This window comes from Colobus angolensis, unplaced genomic scaffold (genome assembly GCF_000951035.1).
Source record: "Colobus angolensis palliatus isolate OR3802 unplaced genomic scaffold, Cang.pa_1.0 Scaffold200, whole genome shotgun sequence".
Lineage (NCBI taxonomy): Eukaryota > Metazoa > Chordata > Mammalia > Primates > Cercopithecidae > Colobus > Colobus angolensis.
In genome coordinates this window covers 2,988,533-3,015,921 of record NW_012115156.1, presented here as the reverse complement: position 1 = coordinate 3,015,921, position 27,389 = coordinate 2,988,533, and the positions used below count along the sequence as shown (strand labels likewise).

The 27,389-nt window shown below is 37.1% G+C and overlaps 1 protein-coding gene across 1 annotated transcript; it reads right to left on the bottom strand.

The window, feature by feature from the left end:
- Positions 1-475: 475 nt before the first annotated feature.
- Positions 476-27,122, bottom strand: BMP3 (bone morphogenetic protein 3). The gene is made up of 3 exons (XM_011941745.1): positions 26,481-27,122; positions 11,372-12,282; positions 476-4,681 (listed from the first exon to the last, which is right to left on the bottom strand). Exons 1-3 carry the CDS (start codon positions 26,800-26,802, stop codon positions 4,490-4,492), a joined length of 1,425 nt encoding a protein of 474 aa, XP_011797135.1. The 5' UTR covers positions 26,803-27,122; the 3' UTR covers positions 476-4,489.
- Between the last annotated feature and the right edge of the window lie 267 nt (positions 27,123-27,389).

Here is a 27,389-nt window from a genome sequence, read left to right as displayed (position 1 = left end):
TTTCAGGTCTTTTTTTTTCCTTAAAAAACTATGGACTAAACAAAAATGCCTAGAATATATCTCAATGATATGATTAATTAAATTTAGATAGTTATCATTCTAAAAGAATAGGACATGATAAGAATGATAGATGAAATAAAGTTATTGTCAAAATAGAGAGTCAGATATCCAGAAAGAAAAAAAAAACTCTAACCTTAAATGTGGAGTTTTTGGTTAGAAAGGAAAAGAAAATATGAAACAAATTAAGTTGAGTTTCTCAAGCTTGAAAGATATATTTTTCGTGATGGGTATTTTTCAATATTGTTTTACAATGTTAATCATGTTCTGTTAAGAGGAAGTTACGATGCTCCATTTAGAATACCATTTGAAAATGTTCAACTCTATGCTTAAATTAAGCCTTATTACCTCTTTTCAAATGCAGCACACTTGAAAATGTCTGGAAATACAGTCTTTCCCAGTAAGTAAAAATGAATGGTCAATGAAGCAATTTTTATTTCCATACTGTATAATGAATAGCTTTCATTACTGAAAGAAAATGATACAAATTCAACAAAGCTTATACATTGGTAGTGAAGTATCCTTCACAGTTTCACTGCAATATACCCTCTAAGTGGATTTGACTAAAGAACCAAACTACATTTTGCGTCTAAAAGCTGTAGTAAAAAGGAATTTTTCTTGCTAAAATTATTACCATAATTAAGGATGAAAATTATTATCATTATAGGAAGGCAATAGTCATTAAATACATTAAAATCATATTTGAACTTTCTCCATATACATATATAATATATATTTAAAATTGCCATTGACTGTACAAGTATTAAACATTTACAGCAACTGTGGAAAGCTGAAGGGAAGGACTGGTTTTTAGAAAACAAGGATCATTTTATCACTTATAAACTACATTAAAATACAACTCAGGGGAAAAAAGAGCTACACAGAAAAGTCCAGCTTACCCAAGATTTCTTATCTAATCTGTTCTTTAGTCTTACGTATCAGGTATGCATAACTATTTCCTAACCCAACTTTGATTCAATAAGAAGTCAATGCCCAGACATTAGTTACTTGTTAGCATAGAGAAAAGTGAAAGCAGAAAGGCCAAACTGAAAGACTAAACTGAATGAATTATACAAACATTTTTAATAAATCAGACTCTTAGCAGTATTACTCACATTTGATTGCCTATGAAAATATTAAATGGACAACAAGTGTTTTATTCAGAAATATTAAGGTAAAAAATCTTAACATATAAATGTTCATCAGTTAATATATAGCAAAGGGAATGTAAAAATTTATCTGGAATGTTGTAGTCCTGAGATCTGAGGAATCCAATCTTCCAGTGTAAGTTCTACAACTCCAAATCCTGTAAATTGTGTATTATTTACACAGGTTACAACAAAGTATTTTAAAAATATTCTATTGACACTGGCAGTCCCTTAATTTGAATTCAAGAGAACAGTTATTGAAAAAAAGAATTCTTTTTATCAAATAAAAAAGTAGCCGGGCATGGTAGCAGGCACCTGTAATCCCAGCTACTCGGGAGGCTGAGGCAGGAGAACTGTTTGAACCTGGGAGGCGGAGGTTGCAATGGGCGGAGATCACGCCACTGCGCTCCAGCATGGGTGACAAGAGCGAAACTCCATTAAAAAAAAAAAAAATTCTTTTTTTCAGTAACTGACTCTGTGTGTGTGTGTGTGTGTGTGTGTGTGTGTGTGTGTGTACATGCTGCATCTGGAAATAGGGGTAGAGAGATTACTTGTAGGGGAAGAGAGAGAGAGAGCATTATGCATGATTTAGCAAATGGCATTTATAATTGTAGCTTCTCTTCTCATGAGTGCCAATTTAATAATTTAATATCAGGAGATTTCTAAAACTTCTATGTAGGAATTATACACAAACTAGTACCTTACACATTGTAAAACAGGTACATACTCAATTTTCTAACTATTATTAGTAAATCTGTATTAATTAAAATAGTAATACATTTACTTCAATCTCCACTACTGAAAGATAATCTTGCTTTATTCTTTGGGGATAAAACTCTTCCAATTTATGCCATAATACATCCTCAATTCAGTAGTAAAATGATAGTTACAAAGCACCCAGAAAAACTACTGGTTAAAACCTATTTTCATTGCTAAGAGATTACCCAAGTTCTTTCATTGTGCTGTAATTTTATATCAATTGCTACTTAAAATATAATCTTCATTAGTTGGTACCTGTAAATTGTGTTATGTAGTGGGTTTTTGGCCATTGTGTGGTGCAATATGTAATAAGTAGGCATTGATTCAAATTAAGAAAGGTAATAAACAGGCATTTGGTTATAAGAAGGCTAAGAAGTGATACTGGGAATAGCCAGAAGTTTTGGTTGTTACATCTCTAGAAAAAAAGCTAAATTTAGAATTTCACCAAATCTACCAATGAAAATGTGCTCTTTATTGAAAAACAGTATGATCAGGATGGTGGCCACACTCTGGCCCACTTCTATCATATACTTTTATTTTCAAACGTTTGAGGACAAGTATTAAAAAGTAATTTTATCCTCCATCTCACTTTGAGTCTTTAATGTTATGCTACTGTAAGAAAAAATGAACTAGAAGAAAGCATGGTAACTTAGGCACCAAAACTTCACTCATTTTTTTTTAGAACTGGTGTGTCTCACTCACAGAATTAACACACACCCACACCAACATTTGTGTACCCCAAGGTGTCAAAGAGCTTCTTTTCATGAGTTCTTCTTTTAATGGGTTTTCAACAAAATACCACTTAAACCAAAGCAAATGCTGTACTGATTTACTAACAGCGAAGTATAGGATGTTCTTGCATTTAGTTTATTAAAAGAGGGACTTACAGTGTTTTTATATCTATCACTATCATTTCCTTCAAGGAAGACGGGTATGAAATAGCCGGAATTATAAACTTAACCCTTCCAGCTCATGACCAGCCTCTCCATTTTACCAGTGAGGACACTAAAGACACACAGGTAACACAGTGCCTTTCACAAAATAGATGCTCAAAGCATATTTATTAAATGACTGAACCATCATAATTAGCTACAGGCAGAGACAGAACAAACTCCATGTCTTCTGATACTGCACAGCCTCCAAAATGGCTGAGATATTTCTAACTATCAGGGAAGACTGAACTAAAATGAGGATTAACCACAGATTACCACCAACAATGATCTATGGCCTGAATATATTTCCATCACACAAATAAATACAGTGAGAAGAAGGATTTTGAAATAATTTTCAAGAGTAAAGGTATAAGAGGACACGTATATGTATGTGACACATAGAAATGGAAAACAAAGTCAAACAAGTGTCTGTATTTGATTCCCTTACCTGGTGAGTAATGTTTAGTAAGCTTTGCTAAATTGTAGATTTCATGACTGAGCCAAACGTCCTGATCTATGTGAAAAAGTGCCTGACTTAGAAGTGACTGAAGAATGATATGCAATATTTGGTTATGGTTAAATTGATCATTTAAGAAAATCTTCAATAGTCCATCAGTTTTTGGGCCTCAACATCTATCAATAACTTCATAGTAAGTAAAGGCATATCAGGAGAATTAAAAAGTCAATGGCTTTAGGAAGGATTTTTAAATTCAATTTAGAATAAATAAAAGCATTTGTGAAAAAGAAGTACAAAAGAGGAATTATACTTGTGTTTTCAAAAACTGGGTTGCTGATTCCCTTTTCTGGTAGGAAATGAAATGAAAACAACTGTATTTGCAATTAAATAGCTGGGTCAAGTGGTAACTCTCTGTATATGCTCTTGAATTATTCTATCATATTTGGCAAAGTTCTCATAACCGAATGGTGTTTGCCAAAATATAAAATTAAAAAAATAAAGAATCCGGTGTAAACTAAATTCTAAAACCATATTAAGCAAACCATCCTACAGAGGGCACAGGAATCTGGTACATGTCCACACATACATAGATACTAACGCTCAGCAGAACTTTCCATTACACTTCCACAATGACTTGTGGAGGAAAAACAAGGGTAAACAAGAGCCTCAACAACGTAAGCAAAACATCAGAGTTGATTATTCAGCACTTTCTCAGGAATCTAAGGCAATAAGCCTAATTCGAAACATGAAATTGTTCTCTATTTCCCATTAGTCATTAAATGAGACAAATGACAAGCTATTGCTGCTTCTCCATTCTGTTTTCAAAGAACATTACAAAAATAAACCAGTGTGTTCTCTAACAGTTCTAAAAACAGTTTGATAAGTTGTTGTGTTTGATTACAAAAAGAGAAATAGATGTCCATATTTACTAAAATCTCGCTTTAAGTTACATTCAGAAACAAATACAGTCCTTTTCCTTGGTGGAAATCTTCAATCTATTTGCTCATTCCCCTCTGACTATAGAAATAATCTTTTGAAACAAAATGCATTGGCAGTGCAAAAAAAAAAAAAAAAAAAGAAGTCCATAAAAATAAACTAATGATTGAATTAAGCATTCAAATGAGTTCTTTGCCAGGTTATCTGCAAGCGCAAGACTCTACTGTCATGTTAGGATATACTTTAAGCACTACATTCTTATTTTCATCAAAGAATAAAATACTGAGCGAGGACATCTTTTCTGGTACACAGCAAGGCTCAGGAATCCCGGGAACGACCCCCACAGCTCTCACTATACTCTGGATGGTAGCATGATTTGATGGCTTCAAAGACTAGAAAAAGAAATGAAAGAAGAACACATATGTTAGGTGGAACTACCTTTCCACTCCTCAGTCCTCATTACACAAAATGCTTATCTAAAGAATTTGTTTTAACAATTTAATAAAACCTCTGGCATAATTACACATTAAGCCCAATCTCCTATCCCACCACTATCAAAATGGTTATTATTTATTAAGTGCCTGCTGCATTCCAGGCATGTTATATGTAGTATCTCTGATTCTTACAACAAAGCTAACATTTCTTACATCTTACAAAGGCTCAAAAAGCTTAAACGACATATCTAAGGTCAAATAACTTGTAAATGGTAGAGGATTTAAACCCAGTTATCTCAGCGAGAATCATTTAATTACAAACAACTTAGTCACCAAACATGGAATTAATACATTCTACGATGTTTTCAATAACAAGATTGCAACAAAAAATGATTTGTTATTGACCTTATATTAATCAAAATCCTAACAAGCACTCTATTTAACAGAGATACATTATTGCCACTGCTATAGTGATATTCAGGGACTGTTGTTAAAATAAAACCAAGCAGGTGAGAGGTGTATTGATTTATCTACTTTATTTAAGAGTTGCCAAGATGGATTGGATGGTGACTATTCCACTATGTAATTATTCAGCTCTCCTTAGAAGCACAAACGGGGGGGAAGAAGACCACACCATTGGCCACTGGGGGTCACTGTTGCTCCACTGGTTTAGAATTAAGCATGGTGGAGTTGTGTTCCAGGAGTGGGCCATGTCCTCTGGGAATTCCCTCTGGTAATTATGAGGGCCTAAAGTTATCCCATGGATACCAGAATTTTCACCAAAGAAGCCTGAGTAAGAATCTTTTCCTTGCGAAAATGTCAAATGGGACCACTAAATCCATGTGAAGCATGTGGTTTCATTTAGAGAACCCCATACAGCTCTGCTCTAGCTAAAAGTACTAAAGAACAGTCATTTTGGCAAGTCCAGAATGTTAGGTATTGCCGGAGTGATCAGAAGAACTTTCTAAGAGATGCCCCACTGTGCGACACCTGTTTTTCGCGATGCCTCTTTTAGGCAGGTGAAAGTAGTTTTGTTTTAAACACACTGAGAAACAGAAATTTGGTAACTTGCCAGAGACCAATTCGGGAGTAGGATTTCGACCAAAACTTTTGCTTTTTAATTTCAGGACTTTGAGCTATGTTTCTCATGGCTCAGAGGAACCCCTGCCCCAATGAATTGGTATTTTAATTTCAAACTCCTAAAACTCCCAGCATGGGAAACTGGAACAAGTTAAAACTTTAAGGGTATATACAAACCAAGAGAGAAGCAAATAATATAGAAAGCAGGCATACTCTAAAAAAAAAAAAAAAAAAGGATTCTTTTTGGCAGAGAAAGGTTAAATCTCATCCGATCTTTTAATATCAATGAAATAAAATCCATACATCAGACTTCAACTTTATTGTGATTAGGCATAAATAACTAAATAATTAGACTTAATGATGGGCAACTGTTCTTACTTTTTTTTTTAACTAGAGATTTTCAGTATATGTTAAAAAGACTGGTTAACTTTGAATTAATTAGCTTTAATTCATTGTAAAGGAAGTTATTCCTCCCTTAAGGAAAAGAAGTCCGCGCTGTTTTATTTTGCACATTGTATGCCCTGCATCACCAATAATATCTGTGTAACTTACATAAACTGCAATCAGTATTGTACAACAAATGTCAGTAGCCATTGCTTGTTATTGCTATTGGTAATTTCTAAAGAAAGCTTTTGTAGTCATCCACTTTTCTCTACTGATTTAAAGTTATTTTTATGACTCAGTCATCTAAACAGCTTGTCATAAAGCAAAAATAATTTTTAAACCGGATTTTCCAAAATTATTCTGCTATTTTAATGTTTAATGACTCCTATAATATTTGAATTTTATATAAAGTGGATCAACTTAATTAGATGAGACCTTGGGTGCTAAATTCTGCTGTGCATTGCTGTTCCTGAGAGCCTAGTATAATCTAGGCATGGAATAAATGCTTGTTAAATGGATGAAATATTTAAAAGAAACAGCATACCCTCCATTTTATCCATTTCTGTGGAAATAATTCCTATCAACAAAAATACAAGTTTCTGTGCAAATGACCTGGTGTAGATAAGGAAAATATTCATGGGTGTTTCCTAGGAAAATTCCTGTCTTTTTTTTTAAAGCTTCAACTAACAAACGATAGATTCAGAAACTATGAGTATATGAGTAGTCTCTAGTGGGCTCACTGGAATTTGGACAGAAGCCCCTAATTCTGCATTGGTGTATCTTATCAGGAACTTCTCAGATTACTAGGGAGTTTCCCCTGCTTTTTTTTTCTCACTACGAAATCCTCTGATCAATGTGCCATTACCAGAAATAATTATGTCGTGTACAAAAGATCCATGTGGTAGTTTGCTAGTGTAAAGCATACTGACAGTCTGGAATTTCTGTTTGTTTCTGAGTTCAGGTCATGTTTCTCATGACCCTTTACTAAACAAATTAAAAAATTAAGAAATATATCAGCTACTAATGCATATCTGTGCTATTTCCCTTACCATCTCTTTCTAATGAGGGTGAAGCACGACTTCAATAGCAGTTAGGTAATTTTTTGCTTAAGTAACTCAGCATATCAAGATTTAATGTTTTTGGAGTTCATTTTTATGACCAGAGATTATAATTGGAAGATTCAGGAAATTAATTGAGGTTGTATCATTTTGAACTCATTAAATGTGAATTTCTTCTTTGTGGGGAATACTCGGTTCAAAGTGTTTAGATTCTTTGCTGCCTAATTCTATGTGTTTGCTATTTCTAGCTTTTGCACAATTCCTTGAAAACAAAAAAAGCAAAACCAGTTTCTCTTGGATCTTTGTCATTGACAACAACTCAATCACTTTCATTTGAAATTTCTGTTTTCCATCTCTTCTAAGGTGATGAGGAGAGGCAAGGGTACAGAACTTGGCGCTAACTGTATGGGTATGTTTCATCTCATGGCAGAATTCCAAGAATGTCTCTCTGGGGGAACAGATTGGCTGTAAGGGCTAGAAATCAGAAAAATCCAAACTGCTGTGTCTGTGAATGAAATCTACAATGGTCAGGCCTGCACCTGCCAAGCTGTGTATGATGTCCTCGAGTTGAATTTGATTACAAGTGCATTAGCAGGGGAGAGCATGTCATCAGCTAAGAGCCTTCATTCCTGACCTGGGCCATGGAGTTTTACTCCACAGTTCTTCCAGTCCAGCCCACATGGGTGTGATAGCCCAGAAACTATCTAATTGGAATCAGTGAAAGGGCAAAGCCTGGAATTTGGGAAAGGCAGAAAGAACACAGCTGTTCTGAATTAAAGAACAGGTTCTCAATTTTTGCAGACAAAAAGCCCCACCATATAGAACAGTCTTTGGCTCAGGAGGCCAAAAGAAAGGAAAGCCAACAAAACAGTCTAGCCTGGAGGAACTTTCTCTGGGGCAAAAACTGTATCTAAAGTCTGAAATGTCTTTGGCACCTCAGTTATTCCACGTATTTTGTACTGATCTGACCAGTGGCCTTGATTCTCCTCTATTGCTTAGACTATATTTTTATTTACAAAGTTCACTCTGGTTGCAGTATTGGACACTGTGCTGATAACAGGGATGCTTATTAATTACCCCTAATGCAGCAACTTCATTTGGCTTCATGCTTCCCATCTTTTTGGTCACTGTACCACTTGAAAGACAAAAATCTGGAAGGCTTAAAGGGAACCACTAGAAAGCTTTAAAAGTTAAACAGATCCACACAAGGTGATGAGAGATTGAGAACTCTATGTAACAGCCAAACTTCCACTCTCAACTTGGCAAAAGGAAATCTGAAGCTCAGAGAGAAAGCTCCACACTTATCCCTGTTATGTCTCCCTGGAGTTCTGATGCCATTCCAAGTTTTGACAAATATTATGATGAGTTCAGTTGCTGCAACTGATGCTCTCCTGGTTCTCTTACTCTCCAAAGAAACCTCCCTGGAAGAGCTCACGGGCGGTTGAACCCACAGGGAGAAACTATTTTCAGCTTTGTGATGTTTGAAAAGGGACTAGAAACATTGAGAAAACATTTTCCTGCCTTACAACTTTTATTCTCTTGATCTTGTTTCCTATGTAGTCTTTCTTTAGAGTCCTACATTTGCCTTTCTTTCTCCTCAGTCTCAGAAATGGCCGTGAATAATAATGTCAATAACAGGTATTTATTGAGAACCTACTATGTGCCAGGTGCTCTACTGTCTCATTTTCCACTGTTTTTGCTATATAGAAACTATTATTTTTATTATTTACTATTTGACCCATTTCAGACTGTAAAAATAACTTGTACAGAGTCTGAGTAACTTCTCCAAAGAGTTATAGCAGGTAAGTGGTAGAATCAAGATTCAAGCTAAAAAGATTTGACTCTCATTTTTGCTACTCAAAGTGCAATTCGTGGATCAGCAGCATCTGCATCACCTAGGAACTTGTTAGATATGCAGATTCTTAGGCTCTACTCCTATACCCACTGGAGCAGAACCTACATATTAACTAAATCCAGAGCAATTTGCCAGGACATTAAGCTTTAAGACGCCCTGCTATGACCAAGCATGTACATTTAATTATTCTCCTGCACTAACATACTTCTCTCCTTAAATTTATTTCTGCCATTTTTATTTTTATCTTATTCCTCATCAGTTCTTAAATTATTATTCTTTAGATCACTGAGAACCACGATGGAGCTCTTCTGAAGTAACAGCAGGTTTCTGAACAGTAAAAGCAGGTAGAACCAACAAATGAGAGGGACAAATTGGAACTAATTGTGGTGGGGTGGATACCAAATCAATTCTCCAGAGCTAGGGGTTCAAAAGCAAACCAACAGAGTATCTCTGCATTATCATGGCTTCCTGAGTCCTGAAGATTGTAGTCAGGAGAAAAGGGAAAAACTCCTTCCCCAGGCTACCCAGAAGATATTACTCTTTGTAAGTGAGAGGGATTATTTGGAAAACTTCAATACCCAACTAAAGTCAGTCATCCTGGGTTTAAAGACAGATTTTAAAACCATTCTTGCCCTCAGTGCCACAAGGCAAGCCGCACTGTAACACAAAGGCTCATCACTGCTTGTTACATTTGTCATCTTTGTTGTGTGTGTGTTTTTAAATGTTATCTCAGTTGAACAAGTTTTGTCTGATCAGCAAAATATCCTTTATGAATATTTAGACAAGATATGGCTCTTCATATAATTGCAAGTGTATAGAATTCATACTTGGGTTTATGAAACATAAAGTGATCAAAAATCCTTGGGAAAGAAAGGGTCTTAGAGAAATATTATAACAAGAAAACAAAATTTCAATCAAGTCTATGGCCCTGAAAAGGCTAACCCAGCCTTGTGCTGTCAGCCTTTGCTTTTTTATTTTTTTCTCTTCAGAGTCAGGGTCTCGTTGTCTCACTCTGTCACCCAGGCTGGAGTGCAGTAGTGCAATCAGAGCTTACTTCAACTCTTGGACTCAAGTGATCCTCCTGCCTCAGCCTCCAGAGTATCTGGAACTACAGGGGCATGCCACTGTGCCGGACTAAAGCCCTTTGGATTTATGTGTTTGTTATGTTTGGCATTCCAACGATGAACATGGGATCCCAATAGAACATGAAAATGCTATTTTAGAGATGCATAAGCGGAAGTTGGTCATTTGTTGAGACAAAGGATTTTTTTCTTCATTATCATACAATAGCAAAAATTGTCTCATTTCAAATTTTGAAAAAAAAACTGTATTCTTCCTCTAAATTCTGTTCCTTCAGCTACTTTTTTTTAGTATAACAGAATATAAACTACTACAAGCTGAGAATGGAAGTGCACCAATAAGCTTAACTGAAGGCTAAAGAGTGCCACTGTATTTTACTATAGAGGGTACTACTTAAACTTTAAATTCAAAGAGAACAGTCACTTCAACTCGCTATGCAAGTTGGAGGTGGGGATTGGAGAGAGTTCTGCAAATATATTTGTCAGGAGACTGAGAACTGATATGATAAAGTACAGACCTTATGGATTTTTGAAGAGACACAGGTAAGCTCTGGCAGGTTGAAATTAGTCTTGGCAAAAGTTTACAGAGTCATCATATCCTATTTTGCTTTCCTTTTCTGATGTTTAGCAGTAAAGCAAATGAAATAAATGTGTGGTGGATTTCATGAGGCCAGTTTACCTGAGTCAGTCCTGATCCTGACCTCTGTGGGGACAACTTAGCTCACAAGAGGGTATTTATTAAAACATGTTCTGCCTTAGTGCATCAATTCCATCAGCTCTTCTCTGTGCTCCCATGATATTCATTTATTCCTTGAATACTCTTCCAAGATCAGCCTTCTACCATTTGGGGCTTGCTTACATGAACAGGTTCAGGTTCACATGTAACCATGTGGCTGAGTATGCACCGTGTTGAAAAGCAACACAAAAAGTATGTTTTACACATACTTTTTTTCTCATACCCTTCTTTATACCAATATTGACTTCATATTACTTTAACAACTATTAAAGAAAAACCAAGAATAACCATATCACCTATTATACTTTAGAATGTAATAAATAAGGGTCCCGATGGATTTTGCAAATGGAAACACAAACACTTACACAAGCCCACTATATGCACACTCAACTTAGTCAATGTGCCTTTCTACCAATGGAAATAGGAAGTAAGTACAGGACAGAGAACAATGGCTACCTTTGGCATGGGGAACTGGCATGCTCCAGAGCAATAATAGGCATCAAAGGACTTGGGGGAGATAATCCATTCACTCCAGCCAATATCTGCAAAGTCTACTTTAAGGTATCTCCTGGCGCAATTCCGAGGTTCAATCCATTGCTTTCTCCTTGCCTTTTTCAGGGTCTGCTCATCAAACTGGAGTGTCTGGCTCTTCTGGTGAGGTCCCTTTCTCTGTTTCTTTTTATTCTTACTCTTTTCAGGGGGCTGAGTCTGAAGGGTCTTGTAAGGCTTTCTCTCCTCCCACACCTCATCCTTTTTATACTGGTATTCTGCCCCAGGAAGTTCGTTGTTCTGCAGAGGCAGCAAGACCCCAGTAGAGCGCTTCTTCCTCCGTTCAATGGAAAGGGCAGCTCTGATGTGGCTATCCCATTTGGGAACAGTTCCAGTGGGAAAATTCTGGTGTCCCTGTAAGCTTGATACCACACTTTCTGGCTCAGAAATGGCAGCATCATTGGCATATATCAAGATATAAGGCTCCGGAAAAGGTAACATCCTCTTTGGCAGCTGGTGTCCCTTGGAGGTAATGTTAAATCCTATGAGGAACTCTTCGTTTTCTTTGGCCTTCCTCAAGAATTGAGTGATATCTTTAGACAGCCAGGACATGATATCTTGATGAGATTTGGCCATATCCACTGACAGATGGCCAAGGAGTTGACTTTGGTTTCTGTTGAATTTGAGGATCCATGCAGAAAGATCAATCTGAATGTGTTTCCTCGGAGCATGATGGGAGCATCCTCCAGACACTGGACAACTCAGGCTGATGTTTCCTAGCTCTCCAATATAGAAATATAGTGTGGCAGACAAAATGTTTTCAGACTTGGTTAGCGATGTCAGATTGAAGATATACAGTCCTTTTCTTTCAAGAGTTTCTAGGAAGGAAAAAGAAAGAGAGCAAACAGGAGTAAACAAGACCATTACTTTACTATATGACAATTAACTCAAAATGAATCAGAAACCTAAATATAAGAACTAAACCAATGACATTGTTAGAAAGAAACCTAGGGGTAAATCTTCATGACTCTGAATTTGGCAATGGTTTCTTAGATATGACACCAAAAGTATAAGCAATAAAAGAAAAAGTAGATACATCAATAAAATAGGTACATTTATAAAATAAACTGGACTTCATTAAAATTAAAAACTTTTGTGTATCAAAAGACATTATCAGGAAAGTGAAAAGACAACCTCCATAATAAGAGAAAATAATTGCAAATCACACATTTGATAAATCTAGTATCCAGAACATGTAAATAACAGTTACAACTCAACAACAAACAGACCTAGAAATCAAATAAAAATGGGAAAATGCCTTGAATAGACATTTCTTCAAAGAAGATATACAAATGGGCCAAGAAGCACAAGAAAAGATACTCAACATCATTAGTCATCAGGGAAACACAATCAAAATCACAGTGAAGTACTACTTGACACACACTAGGATGACTATAACAAATAAACAAAAAAACCCAGAAGGTTACTGAAAAGGTGGAGAAATTGGAACACTCTCAAATTGCTGGTGGGAATGAAAAATGATTCACCAGCTGTGGAATATTCTTTGGCAGTTCCTCAAAAAGTTAAACATAGAATTATTATGATTGCACAGATACTGTCCTATGTATACACCCCAAAGAATTGAAACAAGCACTCAAATAGCTACACGGTTATAGCAGCACTAGTCACAATAGCCAAAAGTTAGAACAGCTCGAATGACTACCAATGGATGAATGGATAAAGAAATTGTGGTATATCCATACAATCAAATATTATTCTGCCATGAAAAAGAATGAAGTACTGACACATGCTACAATGTGGATGAACCTTGAAAAAATCATGCTAAATGAAAGCAAGACATGGAAGATCACATATTGTTTGATTCTATTTATATGGAATATCCAGAATAGTAAAATCCATAGAGACAGAATCAGATTGGTGTTTTCCAGATGCTAAAGGGAGGGGCTAATGAGAAGAAACTCCTTAATGGTTACAGGGTTTTACTTTAAAATTGTGGAAATATTTTGGAACTATATAGACTTGGTGATAGCACAACATTGTGACGGTATTAACTCTCATTATATTGTTTACTTAAAATTAGTTAAGTTTATACTATGTGAATTTCACCTCAATTATAACAAAACAAAACAATTATGTAGTCTCTTGTTTTTGAGAGTTCCTGGAAGTGGAATAAAAAGAGTAATAAACAGGAATAATTTTAAAAGACAGAGAAAGGTTAGCAAGAACCAGCCATTTTAATTAAGTTGCTCTTTCCTTTACTGAAGCACCATAAACGTGTGAAAATTTTAACACAGAAGTAAACTTAAAGGGGTGAAAGCTCAGAGTTATGGAAGACTACCAAGACTTCTTCCTACAAATTTGGCAAAGTATTGTAATAGCTTTTTATCTGAGGCATGTATAGCCTACGGGCTACAAACACAGGGTTTGGAATTACACTCACCTTGCTTGATTTGAGTACTCGCTCAGCCACTTATTAATTTCACAACATTACACAAGCTAATGTTCTCATTCACAAAATGAGACAATATCTACCTACCATGTCATCAGAATTAAATGAGACATGTATAAAGCAGTTCATAAAGTGTCTGTGAAGTGTTTCTTAAATATCAGTTATTATTGTTATTAGTTCTGGTATTAACAGTCTTACAGGGATTAAATCTACCTACTTCAAAAAATGTAGGACAAGGTCAGGTGCAGTGGCTCACACCTGTTATGCCAGCACTTTCGGAGGCTGAGTCAGGTGGATCATTTGGGGACCGGAGTTCGAGACCAGCCTGGCCAACATGGTGAAACCCTGTCTCTACTAGAAATACAAAAATTAGCAGGGCGATAGTGGCACACACCTGTAACCCCAGCTACTCTGAGGTTGAAGTAGAAGAATCGCTTGAGTCTGGGAGGTGGAGGTTGCGGTGAGCTGAGATCATGCCACTGCACACCAGCCTGGGCAACAGAGTGAGATGCTGTCTCAAAAAAAAAGGGATACTACAAAAATGTCAAAAAAGAAAAAAAAAAGAATGTTGTTGTGGAGCTTGTTTGAAGTTTATGACATTCCATAAATTTAAGAGTTAACTTTCTATATAGTGCAACAAAAATGATTAAAATTGTTCACCCATACTTCCAATTCTTCAAATCCAGAAATGAGAGAGAAGAAGAGAATGAGAGCTTTATTAATAAGGGCAGAATTTGATTCCTTCCCTTTAGCTCATAAAACGAGATCCACAAGACTGAGGTTAGAACTCAGGAATCTCCCATCCTGGGATCAGTCACCAGAGCCTAAGCCCTTCTCCATGCACTTGTTCCATATACATATTTGTTTCAGAAACACACATGCAATCGTGAAATTATGTTTTTGATCAAAAACATGTTTCAGTAAAAACAAAACGTTTTTATAAAGATGTGGAAACTTAAAATGAGTTCATTGAGTCCCCAAGCACAAGGGAAGTGCAATGGGAAACATATTTTATTCATTTTTAACATTGTGTGAAGGAAAAGGAGGAAACTGCCATTGGTGCACATTTGTATAATCCATGACACCAGGATAATATTTTACAGACCTTTATAACAAAGCCATGGATGGCATCACGACTTTGCAGAGACTTGAGCCTTAATTCATACCAGTCACCGGAGCATATACTTTTACCCAAATTTCGTGTAGCAGATAGAAGTTTAAAGTGGAAGGAAGAGAAGCCACTCTGTTCTAGGTATGTGGCAATCCAATGGTTGCCACACAAACATGCTGCCAGGGAATAAATGATCTCCAAGGGATATGGGCAGCAGTACCTTAATGGGTAAACCAATCCTGCCCCTTGTCCCACATTTTGCTTCAAAATATTTTCTTCTTTCAAACGTGTTTCCTTCTAGTCACCTTGTGACCTGCTGTTAATCAGCTTCTACCTCTGTGTCTAATGTACAACATCATCTTGTAAAAGTCTCAGAATCTGTCATACTGCCTCTTCCAATGGCTCTCATTTTAAACCAGTGCTTTATTACGAAGTCAAACCCCATTGGCCCAGTTGCAATTTCACTACACCCAATAGCGGCCCTCAGGCAAATAACCTAAGCTCTTTAAGTTTTGGTGTGCTATAAAGTGGGTCTAGTAGTAACAACTATAGAGTTGTTGTGAGGATTAATTGAGAGAAGGCACATAAAACACATAGAAAATATTCAATAAATGTTAGCTAACTAGAATTGTGGTGTCCACAGTATGTAGCCACTTATATTCAAATTGAGATGTGCTGTAAGTGTAAAATACACACTGAATTTTGAAGACTTAGATATCATAGCAATACATTTTATATTAAGTCAGCCTGTGTTAAAGTGACTTTATTTAACCATATCACATTAAATATATTACTAACATTAATCTCACTTGTTGCTTTTCACACTTTGAATTGCGGCTACTAAAATTTTTAAATTATATATGTGACTAACATTTGTGGCTCCCATTAAATCTCTATTGGATGGTCGTGGTCTAGGATAATCACTAGTTTTGTAGTCAAAATGAAAAGTAAAAAAAAAAAAGACTGTGCTATGATGATAATATAAGTAGCTATGCCATAATGATAATACAAGCTGCCGAATAGGTGTTAACTATGCTTGGAGCAGAATTGGGAGCCATTAACTTTACCCAGTTAGAGGCAAAGAAACACACAGGTAAGAAGTAAGCTTTGGATCAGACTTTTAAACATGAAGGAAGAAGGAAATTTTGGCGAGGGGATGGAAGGAACACGTTCTAGCAGTATGCAATGCTGTATATCTGGAAGTTTTTGCAAAAGAAATGTTGCCAATGTTTTAAATAGAAAATATAAAAATACTTACAACTAACCTAGTTATTGAAGTTCTAGTAGTTCTATAGAACTGAAGTTATAGCAAATGTCTAAGCCATCCAAGTTGAGCAAGGAATGGCCAATTTGAGGCCTAACCAAAGGTGTTATGTTATGCCCAACACTTGATGTGTTTGCTCTTGTCATTTCCACCTAGGCTAGGGATCTCTGCCTGTTCTAGATTCTCTCCCTCCTGGGCTAAAAAAGAAAACCAAGAAGCTAAACAATAAGCTAGAATTGTCAGCCATTTCACAAAGCATTCATAGAAAAGACTTTGACTTTTCTAACCCATATTTTATTTTTGTCTTCTCTGATTCTAAAACATTTTATTTTTGTGTAAGTTAATGATCTTCTCTCCAACCAACTCAACAAATAGTTACTGAGAATTTATAATGGACAAAAAAAAAAAAATAGTAATAAGTGAGCAGCATGGGGTCAAGTGAATGAATATAGAGAAGTAAATAAGAATGAGGTAAATGCCTTCCTGCAAATAGCAGTGCATGATGATATCTACTCAATTACTTTCATGCTCTTTTACTTTTTAGATTTTATATTAACTTTTAAGGTGAGTAACTTTCCATAATTATGAACAGAAGATTTGCATTGTCTCTCTCTTCCTCATGAGTTGTAGCACAGCTTTATCTATGCACACAAATATCTATGTTTGAATATCAGTAAATAAAAAATATCTTAATATTCACCTTTTCTATTCTCCTGAAATATTCAGATACTTATCTATTGGGAATTATTGAATCAAAAACCTGAAGTGTACTTCCTGATTAATAAGAGCAAACTGATATAATAATGATACAAAAATAAGGGTGGATTTTTTCAGGCTACAAAAAATACTTATGCGTTTTTAGGCTGTGGATAGTATTCGGTACTAGAAAATATTAATTGTATGCTACACTGATCATCTAAATGTATCTGGAATTGCATGCCTAATTTTGGGTGCTCTCATTCTAACCAGTTTATTAATTCTGGAGAGAACAACTTGGAAAGTAACCCAGATGATGAGGGGTCTGGAAACTATCTCATACATTTTAGTTGAATCAATAAGAAAACATGACCTGGAGGGAGAAAAAAATGTTTAGCAATGACAGGAGAATTATTTTCCAATATTTGAGGGAGTGTGGAGAGATCAGGGTTTTTCTTTCCAGTGTCAAAGATGAGAAAAAAGTCTAACAGTGATAGTTAAATGGAGGCCAAATCCAAGCCAATGTAAGTCATGACTTTCAAGCTGTTTTACTTAGTGAGACTCATCTGTGGGACTGGGACAACTGGAGATAAGTCAAGACTATTACAGGAGGATGTTTTTATGGTAGGGTAGAGTGTGAAAGGTGAACGAGAGAACCTCTCATCCCTTGCAAGTAACTATAACCGGCTTTGTTTTCTATTTTCCCCAAATAAATATTTTGATGCCAAAATGTGACTACCAATAGGTGGTGCTATTTTCTTACTGTTTGCTGGCACTGGCACATGGGAATATACTTACTGCAGTCTAGTTAGGGTTTACCATTAGCATTATAATCTTATATTTTGGATTTTCTAGAGTTTTAACACCTGAGTATTGAAAAGGAGGTTGGAAGTCAGGCGAGTTTCTGAATAAGCCATATTCTCTTTTACACACTTGTTGGGACTTTTCACCTGTTGCTCCTTCTCTCTGCAGTGTCTCTACCCACCCTTTTTCTCCTTGATAATCCAGATTTGTTTTTTAAGGCAAGGCAGAGATACTATTCCTGGATGCAAACTTGTCACGACAACCCATTTCCTTGGCTAGGACTCTGCCTCTATTACCATTTTCGTTACAACTTTGCTCCTTCTTAAGGCCATAAGTTTCTTAAAGACAGGGCTCTAAATTATATCAGACTCTTCAGCCTCCAACACAGAGCTTAACTCTAAAGCTTTTTTTATATGAATGAGCAAATTTAGTTCAACCTACTCATTAGAGAAATGCAAACATGAAGGACCCTAGGAGTTAGCCAGCTAGCTAGCAATTGACTTTGGAGAGGAAGCCAGATAGGCTTTTTAAAAGGAGTTTGATTATTAAATAAAGGTAGAAGATTTATTTCTGTTTTTATCTAAAAACAAAGCACTTGCACCTGATGAAACCAAGGACTCATTTCAGGAAATTGGGTTCTGACTTTGAGACTTAAGGCCAGCCATGCTATTGCAACAATTCAGTGCCTCTCCAGGAGTAGCTGAGCCTGTGTCCAGGGAGTGGTAAGGGGAAGTTCACCTTTGTGCTGGCCCACACAGAACGTTTTCAAAGGGAATTAGAACACACAATGGAAAGCTTTCTATGTAAAGTCTGATTTTAAAACAAATAGACTAAATGAAATCTTGATGATTAGCTAAATCCCCAGGAAGCAGGGAAAACATTTTAGTCATACAGAAAATATGTAAGTAAGAACAACCACCTCCCCAACCTCCCCCTGCCCCAACTTCTTTCTTCAAACAAAGTACAGCTGCTAGAAATGCCAGGGGTGCCTAGGACAGGGACACATCCACCCTCAGTCGCTGGCTGAATATCTGCTGTGGATTACTTAGTCAAAATTGAAGCGTCCCTGTGCTGCCTTTAACTTTCAGGCACAGGCAAAAGGAAGAATTTCTACAGAGAACGCAAAGTCACACAATTGTGTTTCTCCTGCACAGTCTCAGTCAAACAACTGTGCTTTATGGGATCTCAAAACAACCATTCTCTATGTCCAAAGTAAAAGCATCAAAGATGATATGATGTATGTTTTTCTAGAATAGTAAAATGTTCACTAATCAGTTTATCTACTCCTAGCCTCCGCCCAAAGGCATTCCTAGACTGTGAGCGCTCGGAGGGCAGACCTATGTTCTATAGATATTTGAGTTCCTAGTATTTCACATAGCCTAGAGCACTTAAATCCCAAAAGGTATTTGTTCAGTGTGTTAAATGAACAACTCTGTAAACTTAACAGATTTAAAAGTATTTCCTACTTAACACCAAAGAGTAAAAACTTTCAAGTAATTTCAAGTTCCCAAAGTCAGCAAGAGCCCTTCTTGGGTATAAATACCATATGATATTTCCTTTCAGTTCATTAGAAAATAAGAATTATTATAATCATTGTATATGAAGTAGAATAGTATTGCCATTTAATATATAAATGATAAAATGCCCCATAAGAAATTCCTTCAAGGTAAGTTTATTTTTAAAGGATATTTGCCTAGCTGATAGCTTTTGAACTGTCTCATCTTTTCTCCTGAATACCTAATTCAACTCAACTGAAGTATTTAGTGAGTGTCAACTACATGGCAAACTGTGCTAAGTCCTCAGAACACACAGATGAAATGAAAGAGACTCTATGTCCTCCAGGGACTTGCTTTGTAGGTCCCTGCTCATACCATATTTTTCTTCTAGCAAATTTATTAAATCATAAACTCTCTGCAGTCATGAGTGAAGGGTAAGCAGTCTTGATTAACTTATTTTGAAGACTTCTTTATGGCAAAACCATTGTAATATGTTTTTAAATTTTTATATTTATTTTTTAATATATACTTTCTAAGGTATATATTTCTAAGGTATATATTTTAAAAAGCTTACCATTATATAAGTCAATAAACCATTTGTCTATGGATAGGCCCACTAAAAGGGCCAGATGAGATCAGGAATAACAGGATAATCAATTCTAGATTTCAAAAGGCTGGTTTTGATATAAAATACTCAAAACTCTAGGGACAGAAGCTTAGAGCAGTGTTTCTCAAATATGGATCAGAATCTTGTGGATGGCTTTTTAAAACACGTATTTCTGAGCTCCACCACCAGAGTTTGATTCAGTGGGTCTAGTACGGGCTGGAGAATTTCTAACAAGGTTCTAAGTAATATTGATGCGGCTAGTCCATGAACTATACTTTGAGAACAACTAACTTCAAGAAATCTCTCTAAAAGAGCATAACCCTACACCCCTCAGCCACCATGGTCAGGACAGAAAATAGTACATTTGTTGAATATAGGTTTGGGATATCATAGATTGCACAGATGATTACCAACCATTTTTACATCATCACCCAAATGTTTTCTGTGCTACAGACAAGTGTGTATTATCAACATTTGAGATATGTTTAACTCTTTGTGGAAAGCCAGAGGGAAACAATCTCAAAATATTAAGAATATAAGAATACCTAATTTATATAGAACTTCTAAACTTTTAAAGCATCTTTACATTCACTTTGCCAATTGAGTTTCACCATCTTTCTGTGAGACAGGCACAGGAGGTGTAATTTAACCCATTTGATAGATGAAGAAACTAGGAGTAACAATATTAAATGACTTTACTTATTATCAGTTTAGCCAACTCTAAACTCCTAACTCTCAGCTTTAGGTAATAGAAAAAACAAAACACTAATAACCTTTTCTTTACTTGAAAACCATTTCACTTAACACCAAGTACAGCAATTACCCTTAATTCAGTCTTTAGAGTAATTTCATGCAATTAAAGAAAAAAGTTTTTAAAGGAAAAGAAAATAAGAGTATGTTGGACAGTTGCTTTAACTGTAAAATGAGGGGGCTAAACAAAGAACCTTATACTTCTAAATTTATTGAATGTAATTATTTTATAAAAGAGATATTTAACAGTACCTTAGTAAAGTAAAACTAACTGAAGCCAGTAATAAAGTGAGATCATTTTGCACACACACTTACATTCATGGTATGCCCAAATACAATCAAGGTACTGCATTTACCATGGTTCTACCACCATGAAAAGATGGCTTTTAAAGAAATACAGATCATTGAAAGAGTCAATAAAACCACTGTGGTCATTTGATTCTCTGATCTATATGCTGATGTTTTAGATAAAGAGAAATTCATGCCTTTAAAGTATTATCCCTTAAAATATGTGTTATCCAGGAGTACTACTGTATATGCCATTATGCTAAGACACAACCACTGCTAACATGTAGATAGACTAGTAATTTTATTGACTGTTACATATATTCCATATATGAATGCTTTTTGGTTACATTTCATCTTTTACTGCTGTCAAAAGTAGATATGATCCTGGTACACTTGTGTTACTTGATTAATATAAAGTCAATATTTCTATTAGAAATTCTATTTTCATGGATTCATAACACAATCATAAAACTTTACTCAACTGAATAGAGAAGTTTGAGTTAAGATTATTTGTGATACCAAATGTTTTCCCACTACTACCCCCAAAATAAAGGCATTAAGACACTGATTATTAGTATATACAAATTTAGCATAAGGGAGAATCATGAAAGTCTGGGGAGATATGTTCTGTTATTGAAGCACAAAAATCCTGACTAGCCAATAGAAAATATATAACAAGTTGCTCAAGTATTTTCATAAGGTTTTTTGATAGGTGTGATTTTTTTATTATGCCTATTAAACAAACACTGGGGATTTATAATATAAGGAATTTGATTGACATCTTGAGTAAACATGTCTTTCATCAAGGTAGTAATGGTGATAAAACATTAATAAAGTGATCCATATGATCGTTAGTGAATTTTTCCACAAATAAACTAGCTTTTCTTTTTAAAGCATAATACCTGTGTGAAACAATGAATATTACTCTTATAGATGAAAACAATGAAGGAAAATTAATAAAGATACAGGAAAAAATAAAATTTAATGAGAGAAGAATTCTAAAATTACATTCAGAGGCGTTTATAACATAAAAGCAGGAAGATGGTACAATGCCAATTGAACCCAAGTCCAAAAAGCAATAATATAAGTAAACATACTGAGATAGGTACTGCATGGGAGATGAGAAATGAGACAGTGTTCAGTTGAACCACTGTTTTCCCAACTAGACATCTTAGAAAGACATTTCTGTAAAATACTTTCTCCAGGAGAAAGTATTCCCCTTTTATGGGGACTCATTAGCATTTAAAGGCCTTGAAAGGCACCACAGCAAAGAAAATTGATCACATTTTCCAAGTTTGACTATGGAGCTCAATTTTATGTAGTACCTGTTAACATCTTGCAAAGACCTGTTTTTGTGAAATTTTCTCCTAGAAAATTAGATTTGACCATTAAAAATAATAGGTTTTGAGATGAGCTCAGTATGTTTGAAAAGTTGTCTGGCAAATACATCATGGTACTTGTTTCTACTTCCATTAAAGAAAGGACTTGTTATCTCAAATGCTTCTTCCAAATATAAAATTATATGATACAAAAATACTTAAAAGCAGATTTGACATTCATATCCCTATTTAATTTTTAGAAAAATCCGAACTCATTCGATCATGTGCTTACAAACTTTCACTACTTAGGTAAAATGTATGCACCTCTTCTAATTCATTCTGAATTATGTATATATTTATAGTGTGCAAATATTCCTTGAGTGAATTATTTGCTTAGGAGATGTTTTCTTCATTGACCCTCATGGTCTCTTGGTCTCTTCAAGTGTTTCTAGCTAAACAACAAAGTTAAATTTAAATGTTTTTATGTAATTCATTCCCTTTCTCCTTTCCATTAGCATGAATAATCAAGAATTCATGGCGTTATGATTTTTTTTAAATGTCAGAGATTATAAAGCTGTCTTGCTTGTCACAGCAAAAACTTCATTAAAGGCTATCATGTACTCAGAGTAGTATATAATTCAAAGCAGCTCACACCCAGCTCCTCTTCCCTAGATGTACTATTGTCTTTTAAATGAAAACATCAGATTATCTAAGTACTTTTAAATTTCAAGTCTAGTTTCTAGGTGCCAGGCACTTCAAGGTAACTATGTATTAATAGTTTTATAGTCCCTTAGCATCAAACCCGTCACAAATGATGTTTTCCCTCTGGTTCCATATATTTTGAAGGAATGGCTCCCATTGGAATCATCGTTCAACACTTAATTATATACTATCTTTGCCAAAGCCTTATATTTTAACCTTATACTTCAGAAACATTTCAATATTATAATTACTTATATTAAAAGTACTTTGGTCATAGGAGGAAAGAATCTCCTCTTCCTCATGGCAGGAAAATATTCATTTGTGGGGCTGGATTGCCTCAATTTTTTTTTTAAATCTATGAAGTATGTGAGATTTTTTTTAAAGGTGACAAATACTCACTAAAATGTGCTATTTTTGTACATGCATGTCATAAATAGTGATAGTTTCCAAATAACATGTGTGCTTTAATTGTTTTTCCTAAAGAGATTACATTTGCCATTAAGAAAAGTAAGATTAAGTAACTATGGGAATCACGAGAAAGTGATGATCCTAAAGTATCTTAGAAGTTCAAGACAGAAGAAAACTTCATGTAAAATACTCTTCTTTATCATATAGCAGCCAGAGACAACTTAAACCAAAATCAAAATAAATGCTAATTTCATATCCTTCTGTCTTCCTTCACATGGCATGTTTTTATGAAGCTGAACTTCTCCGTCATTAATATGTTTTGTGAATTACCTTTTGCAAAGGGAAAGATAAAACCTATCTTTATGTAAACCCTTCCACATCACAAAAAAACTTACAAGCACTCCAAACTTACGGTTTTGGCACACCAACTACATAGCATTCAGGGAGGAGAAAAGGGGTTAGCAGAAAGTGTATTTAGGATGGATGCCACCCACCATCAAGTAATGGTTTAAGTAGAAAGTAATCAGAGGGAGACCACAGCAGCTACATTTCAACCAAAGATATTCTAGGTTTAGAACAATAAACAATTTTAATCAGGTATGTTCCAAGGAACAAATAGGACTCTAAAGCTGTAACTCAGCCTGAATAAGCACTCAGAGGCTGTTGGATCAGCAGCTACCCCATACACAACACACCACCTGATCTTCCATTAAAATTTCTAACGTCTTCAGTACAGAGAAACCCATATGTTCTAAAACTTAAACTCTCTGGACTGGAAAACATATCTACTATATTAATTTAGACAGCATCTTTCACCTACAAGGGAACATATGTCACGAGGTGAAAGGCTGTTATGGAAATGCTGATATGGAAGACGAGAGAGGGACACACATGAAAACCTTAGCACCTTCCTGGAGTCCGGCCTTATTAGAGCCAGAACTGCCTTATAATAGTCTTTTTAGTGTGTTAGTAACTAAACACTCTTGGAAGGGGTCCAACACGAACCACCTCTCCAGGAGTCTCAATGAGGTAACATGACACTTAAGCTTCCACAAAAACCAGTGTCTACATTTGATGAATAAGTCATTAAGACAGTCTCTAGGATGTTAAAGGGATTACTTTTCTTATCAGGGCACACAGTCTTGTATATATGCATCAAGTTGCAACTCATCATTTCAAGGGAATGTCTGGCCTCCATATCAGAGTTTATTATTTGATGCTATGAGACTACAGTGAGGCTGATAAGGGACACTCTGGAATTATATTGCAAGGAATGGGTTGAAGCCAAAAAGAACATGGTGCCTGAGTTATTAAAATCTTTATCCATGGTTAACTTAGCCTAAAACAAATAAAAGCTGTACAATATGTGAATGAAACAAACTCGAATTCTACCTCCAAACCATGTGGTTCATACTATAAATGAAACTTGTTAATACAAAAAAAAAAAAGTTTTTTTTTTTATTTTAGGGGCCTCAGTTATTTCCTAGCAATATAACCAAGAAAACAAATATCAAGATGAGAGTGATTTGAGTACCTTCATTTTTGCCACCTGCCTAGCTCACCCAACTTGCTTTCAATCTTTGCAACTCTCACACGAGTTCTTCATTGAGTTATGCCCCTAGAGTTGCACTAAAGTAAACAGAGTATTCACTGGTGTAGTCAGCTGTCAGGACAGCCTCCTCCAATGGCTGGGATACTGTGGATAACACAGAGCAAGTTTCTTTTTCCTTACTGGTGGCCATCTCCTCACAGATCATGCTCATGATTTTAAGAAAGTAAAATCTGGTTCAGTTCAGTCTCTAGCTAAATACTTCTGCATTAGGAAGCATAACTCACATCTATTGTAGATGTCATCATGCCTATAAGCTCTAGAATATATTTACACAGACAATGCAGAGCTTTCCTTGATGAATGCTTTAGTTTTCCCTTTTTCCAGGAGTCCTACATATCAGACTTTTGGGAGATTTCTTTCTAGTGATTCTGACAGTATTGATTGGGGCATGGCCTCATTTTCTTGAAGATTCTTGGCTATTGTTCAACAGTTCACTGAAGATAGGCTTTGCAGTTACATTTCCCCTTATCATGAATGTAGTGAACAAAAAAGCCTGGTGAATCCTCAAAGCATAAAAACAGAGTTAGTGTCCAGGAAGCTTTCCTTCAAGCTGTTAACACAAGGGAGGGAGGCTGTTAGCATAAGTTATTCCCTTCACCACAGGGGCTAGGAGAAACCTTGTTAAGCCATGAATTTCAGTTCCAAGTGATCTGTGCTGAAAAATGGGATGAGCAGATTTTCTTGGGCAGATTCCAAGAGGTGTTTACATCCAGGGTTGCTCCCTCTCCTCGTCTCCCAGCTCCTCCCAGGATGGATGGTACAATCCCTATTTACCCAGAGGCGTTTTAAATAATCGAAACACCCAAGCACCTGTTTCTTTCCTTCCTTCCTTCCTTCCTTCCTTCCTTCCTTCCTTCCTTCCTTCCTTCCTTCCCTCCTTCCTTCCTTCCCTCCTTCCTTCCCTCCTTCCTTCCTCTCTTTCTTTCTTTCCTTTCTTTCTTTCCTTTCTTTCTTTGCCACTAAGAACTATCAAGTACAGTGTCAAATATAGTACAGTAACACAAAGGGCGCGAATTTACAGCGGGTGCAAGATCTGGAGAAGCGACTATTTAAAAGGAGAGGGGAAGGCGTCTTATTCAAGTGTGATTTCTCTCTCGGGCCCTGGCACTGGCATAAAATGGCATCTGCCTCTTAGTAAACATGGCTAAAGCCCAGTCCAAAGGAATTTCCGCTGGCCGATTTAGGAATCAACAGAATAAGTTACCCTAGAGGTGCTCCAGTCACTCAGGGCAGGAGGCCTCACAGGCATGGGGTGTCACCCCTTCCCTTTTTCCACGAAGTTCCTCCAGCCTACCCCCTCCACTGCTCCGCGCCCTTCATTCTCTCTACTTCCCCCTCTCACTTTGGATTTGAAAACTGGGCTTACAAGAGATGCAGCTGGTGACACGCGGGGTGTGACTGGAAGGAGGAATCCAGAGGGCAGCTGCGGAGGGTGGAGAAAAGTCCCTGGGCAGCGCCACCAAGCAAGGGGCAGACAAGGAACCTGTGGGGGGTCCCGGGAGAAAGCTGGGAAGGGACCGCGGGAAGGGGTCTCACCTCGCACACTCACCTGCTGCCGCCGCCCGAAAGCTGCGAACCGTGTTGCCTTCACGCAGGGACTGAGGGCGCCAGGGCTTCGAGCCTCCCTCCAGGGAGCCAGGTGTCCGCGCTGCCTGGACCGTGCTGTACCTGTCATAGAGCCGCAGCATGTGTTCAGAGACTTTGTCTTGCGGCTGCAGCTCGGAGTCCGGGTCGCCACCTGCCGTGCGGTCACCTGGCACAGCTTTGCGGAGCTCCGGCAAAGGTGGCTTCGGTCTCTCTCCCTGCGCTAGGCTCACGCAGAAGCAGCCCAGCCACAGAAAGAGCAGCCTGCTCGCCCCAGCCATGGCCATGGCGAGGTACCCGCGCGGCGCGTGGGCTCCCGGCGTCGCTGCGGGACACTCCGAAGGCGCAAGGAGCCGGCGGCGGAGCCGAGGGTTGAACTCCAAACCAGCTAGGGCGAGGGCGCACGGAGCCCGGGACACGGCCGGGTGCAGCGAGACAGCGGCCAGCCCCACTTGCTGCGCGGACCCAGCGCAGCCTGACAGGTGGGCTCTTCCCCAGCAGCCGCGCGAACCTCACCCGCGCAGGACGCTGCGGGCGCCGTCTCCACTCCGACGCTGAGAAAGAGCCGTAGGTCGCGGCGTGTGTGGCCCGGGTGTTTTCAAGATCTGTCTGTACCTTCCCTCCTCGCTTTATTTTTGGGAACACCCGGCCAAACTGGCCGCGCTAAGGACTAGGACTAGCTCTGCTTTGGGCGCCAGGTCGGAGCCGGGGCTGTGCGCAGCGGTCGGGAGAGCGCTCGATTGCCTTTTCCAGGGATTGGAGCAGCTGCGGCGCCTCTGGTCCGAGTTTTTTAGTGTACACGTGTGTGTGTGTGTGTGTGTGTGTGTGTGTGTGAGAGAGAGAGAGAGAGAGAGAGAGAGAGAGAACTTAGTTC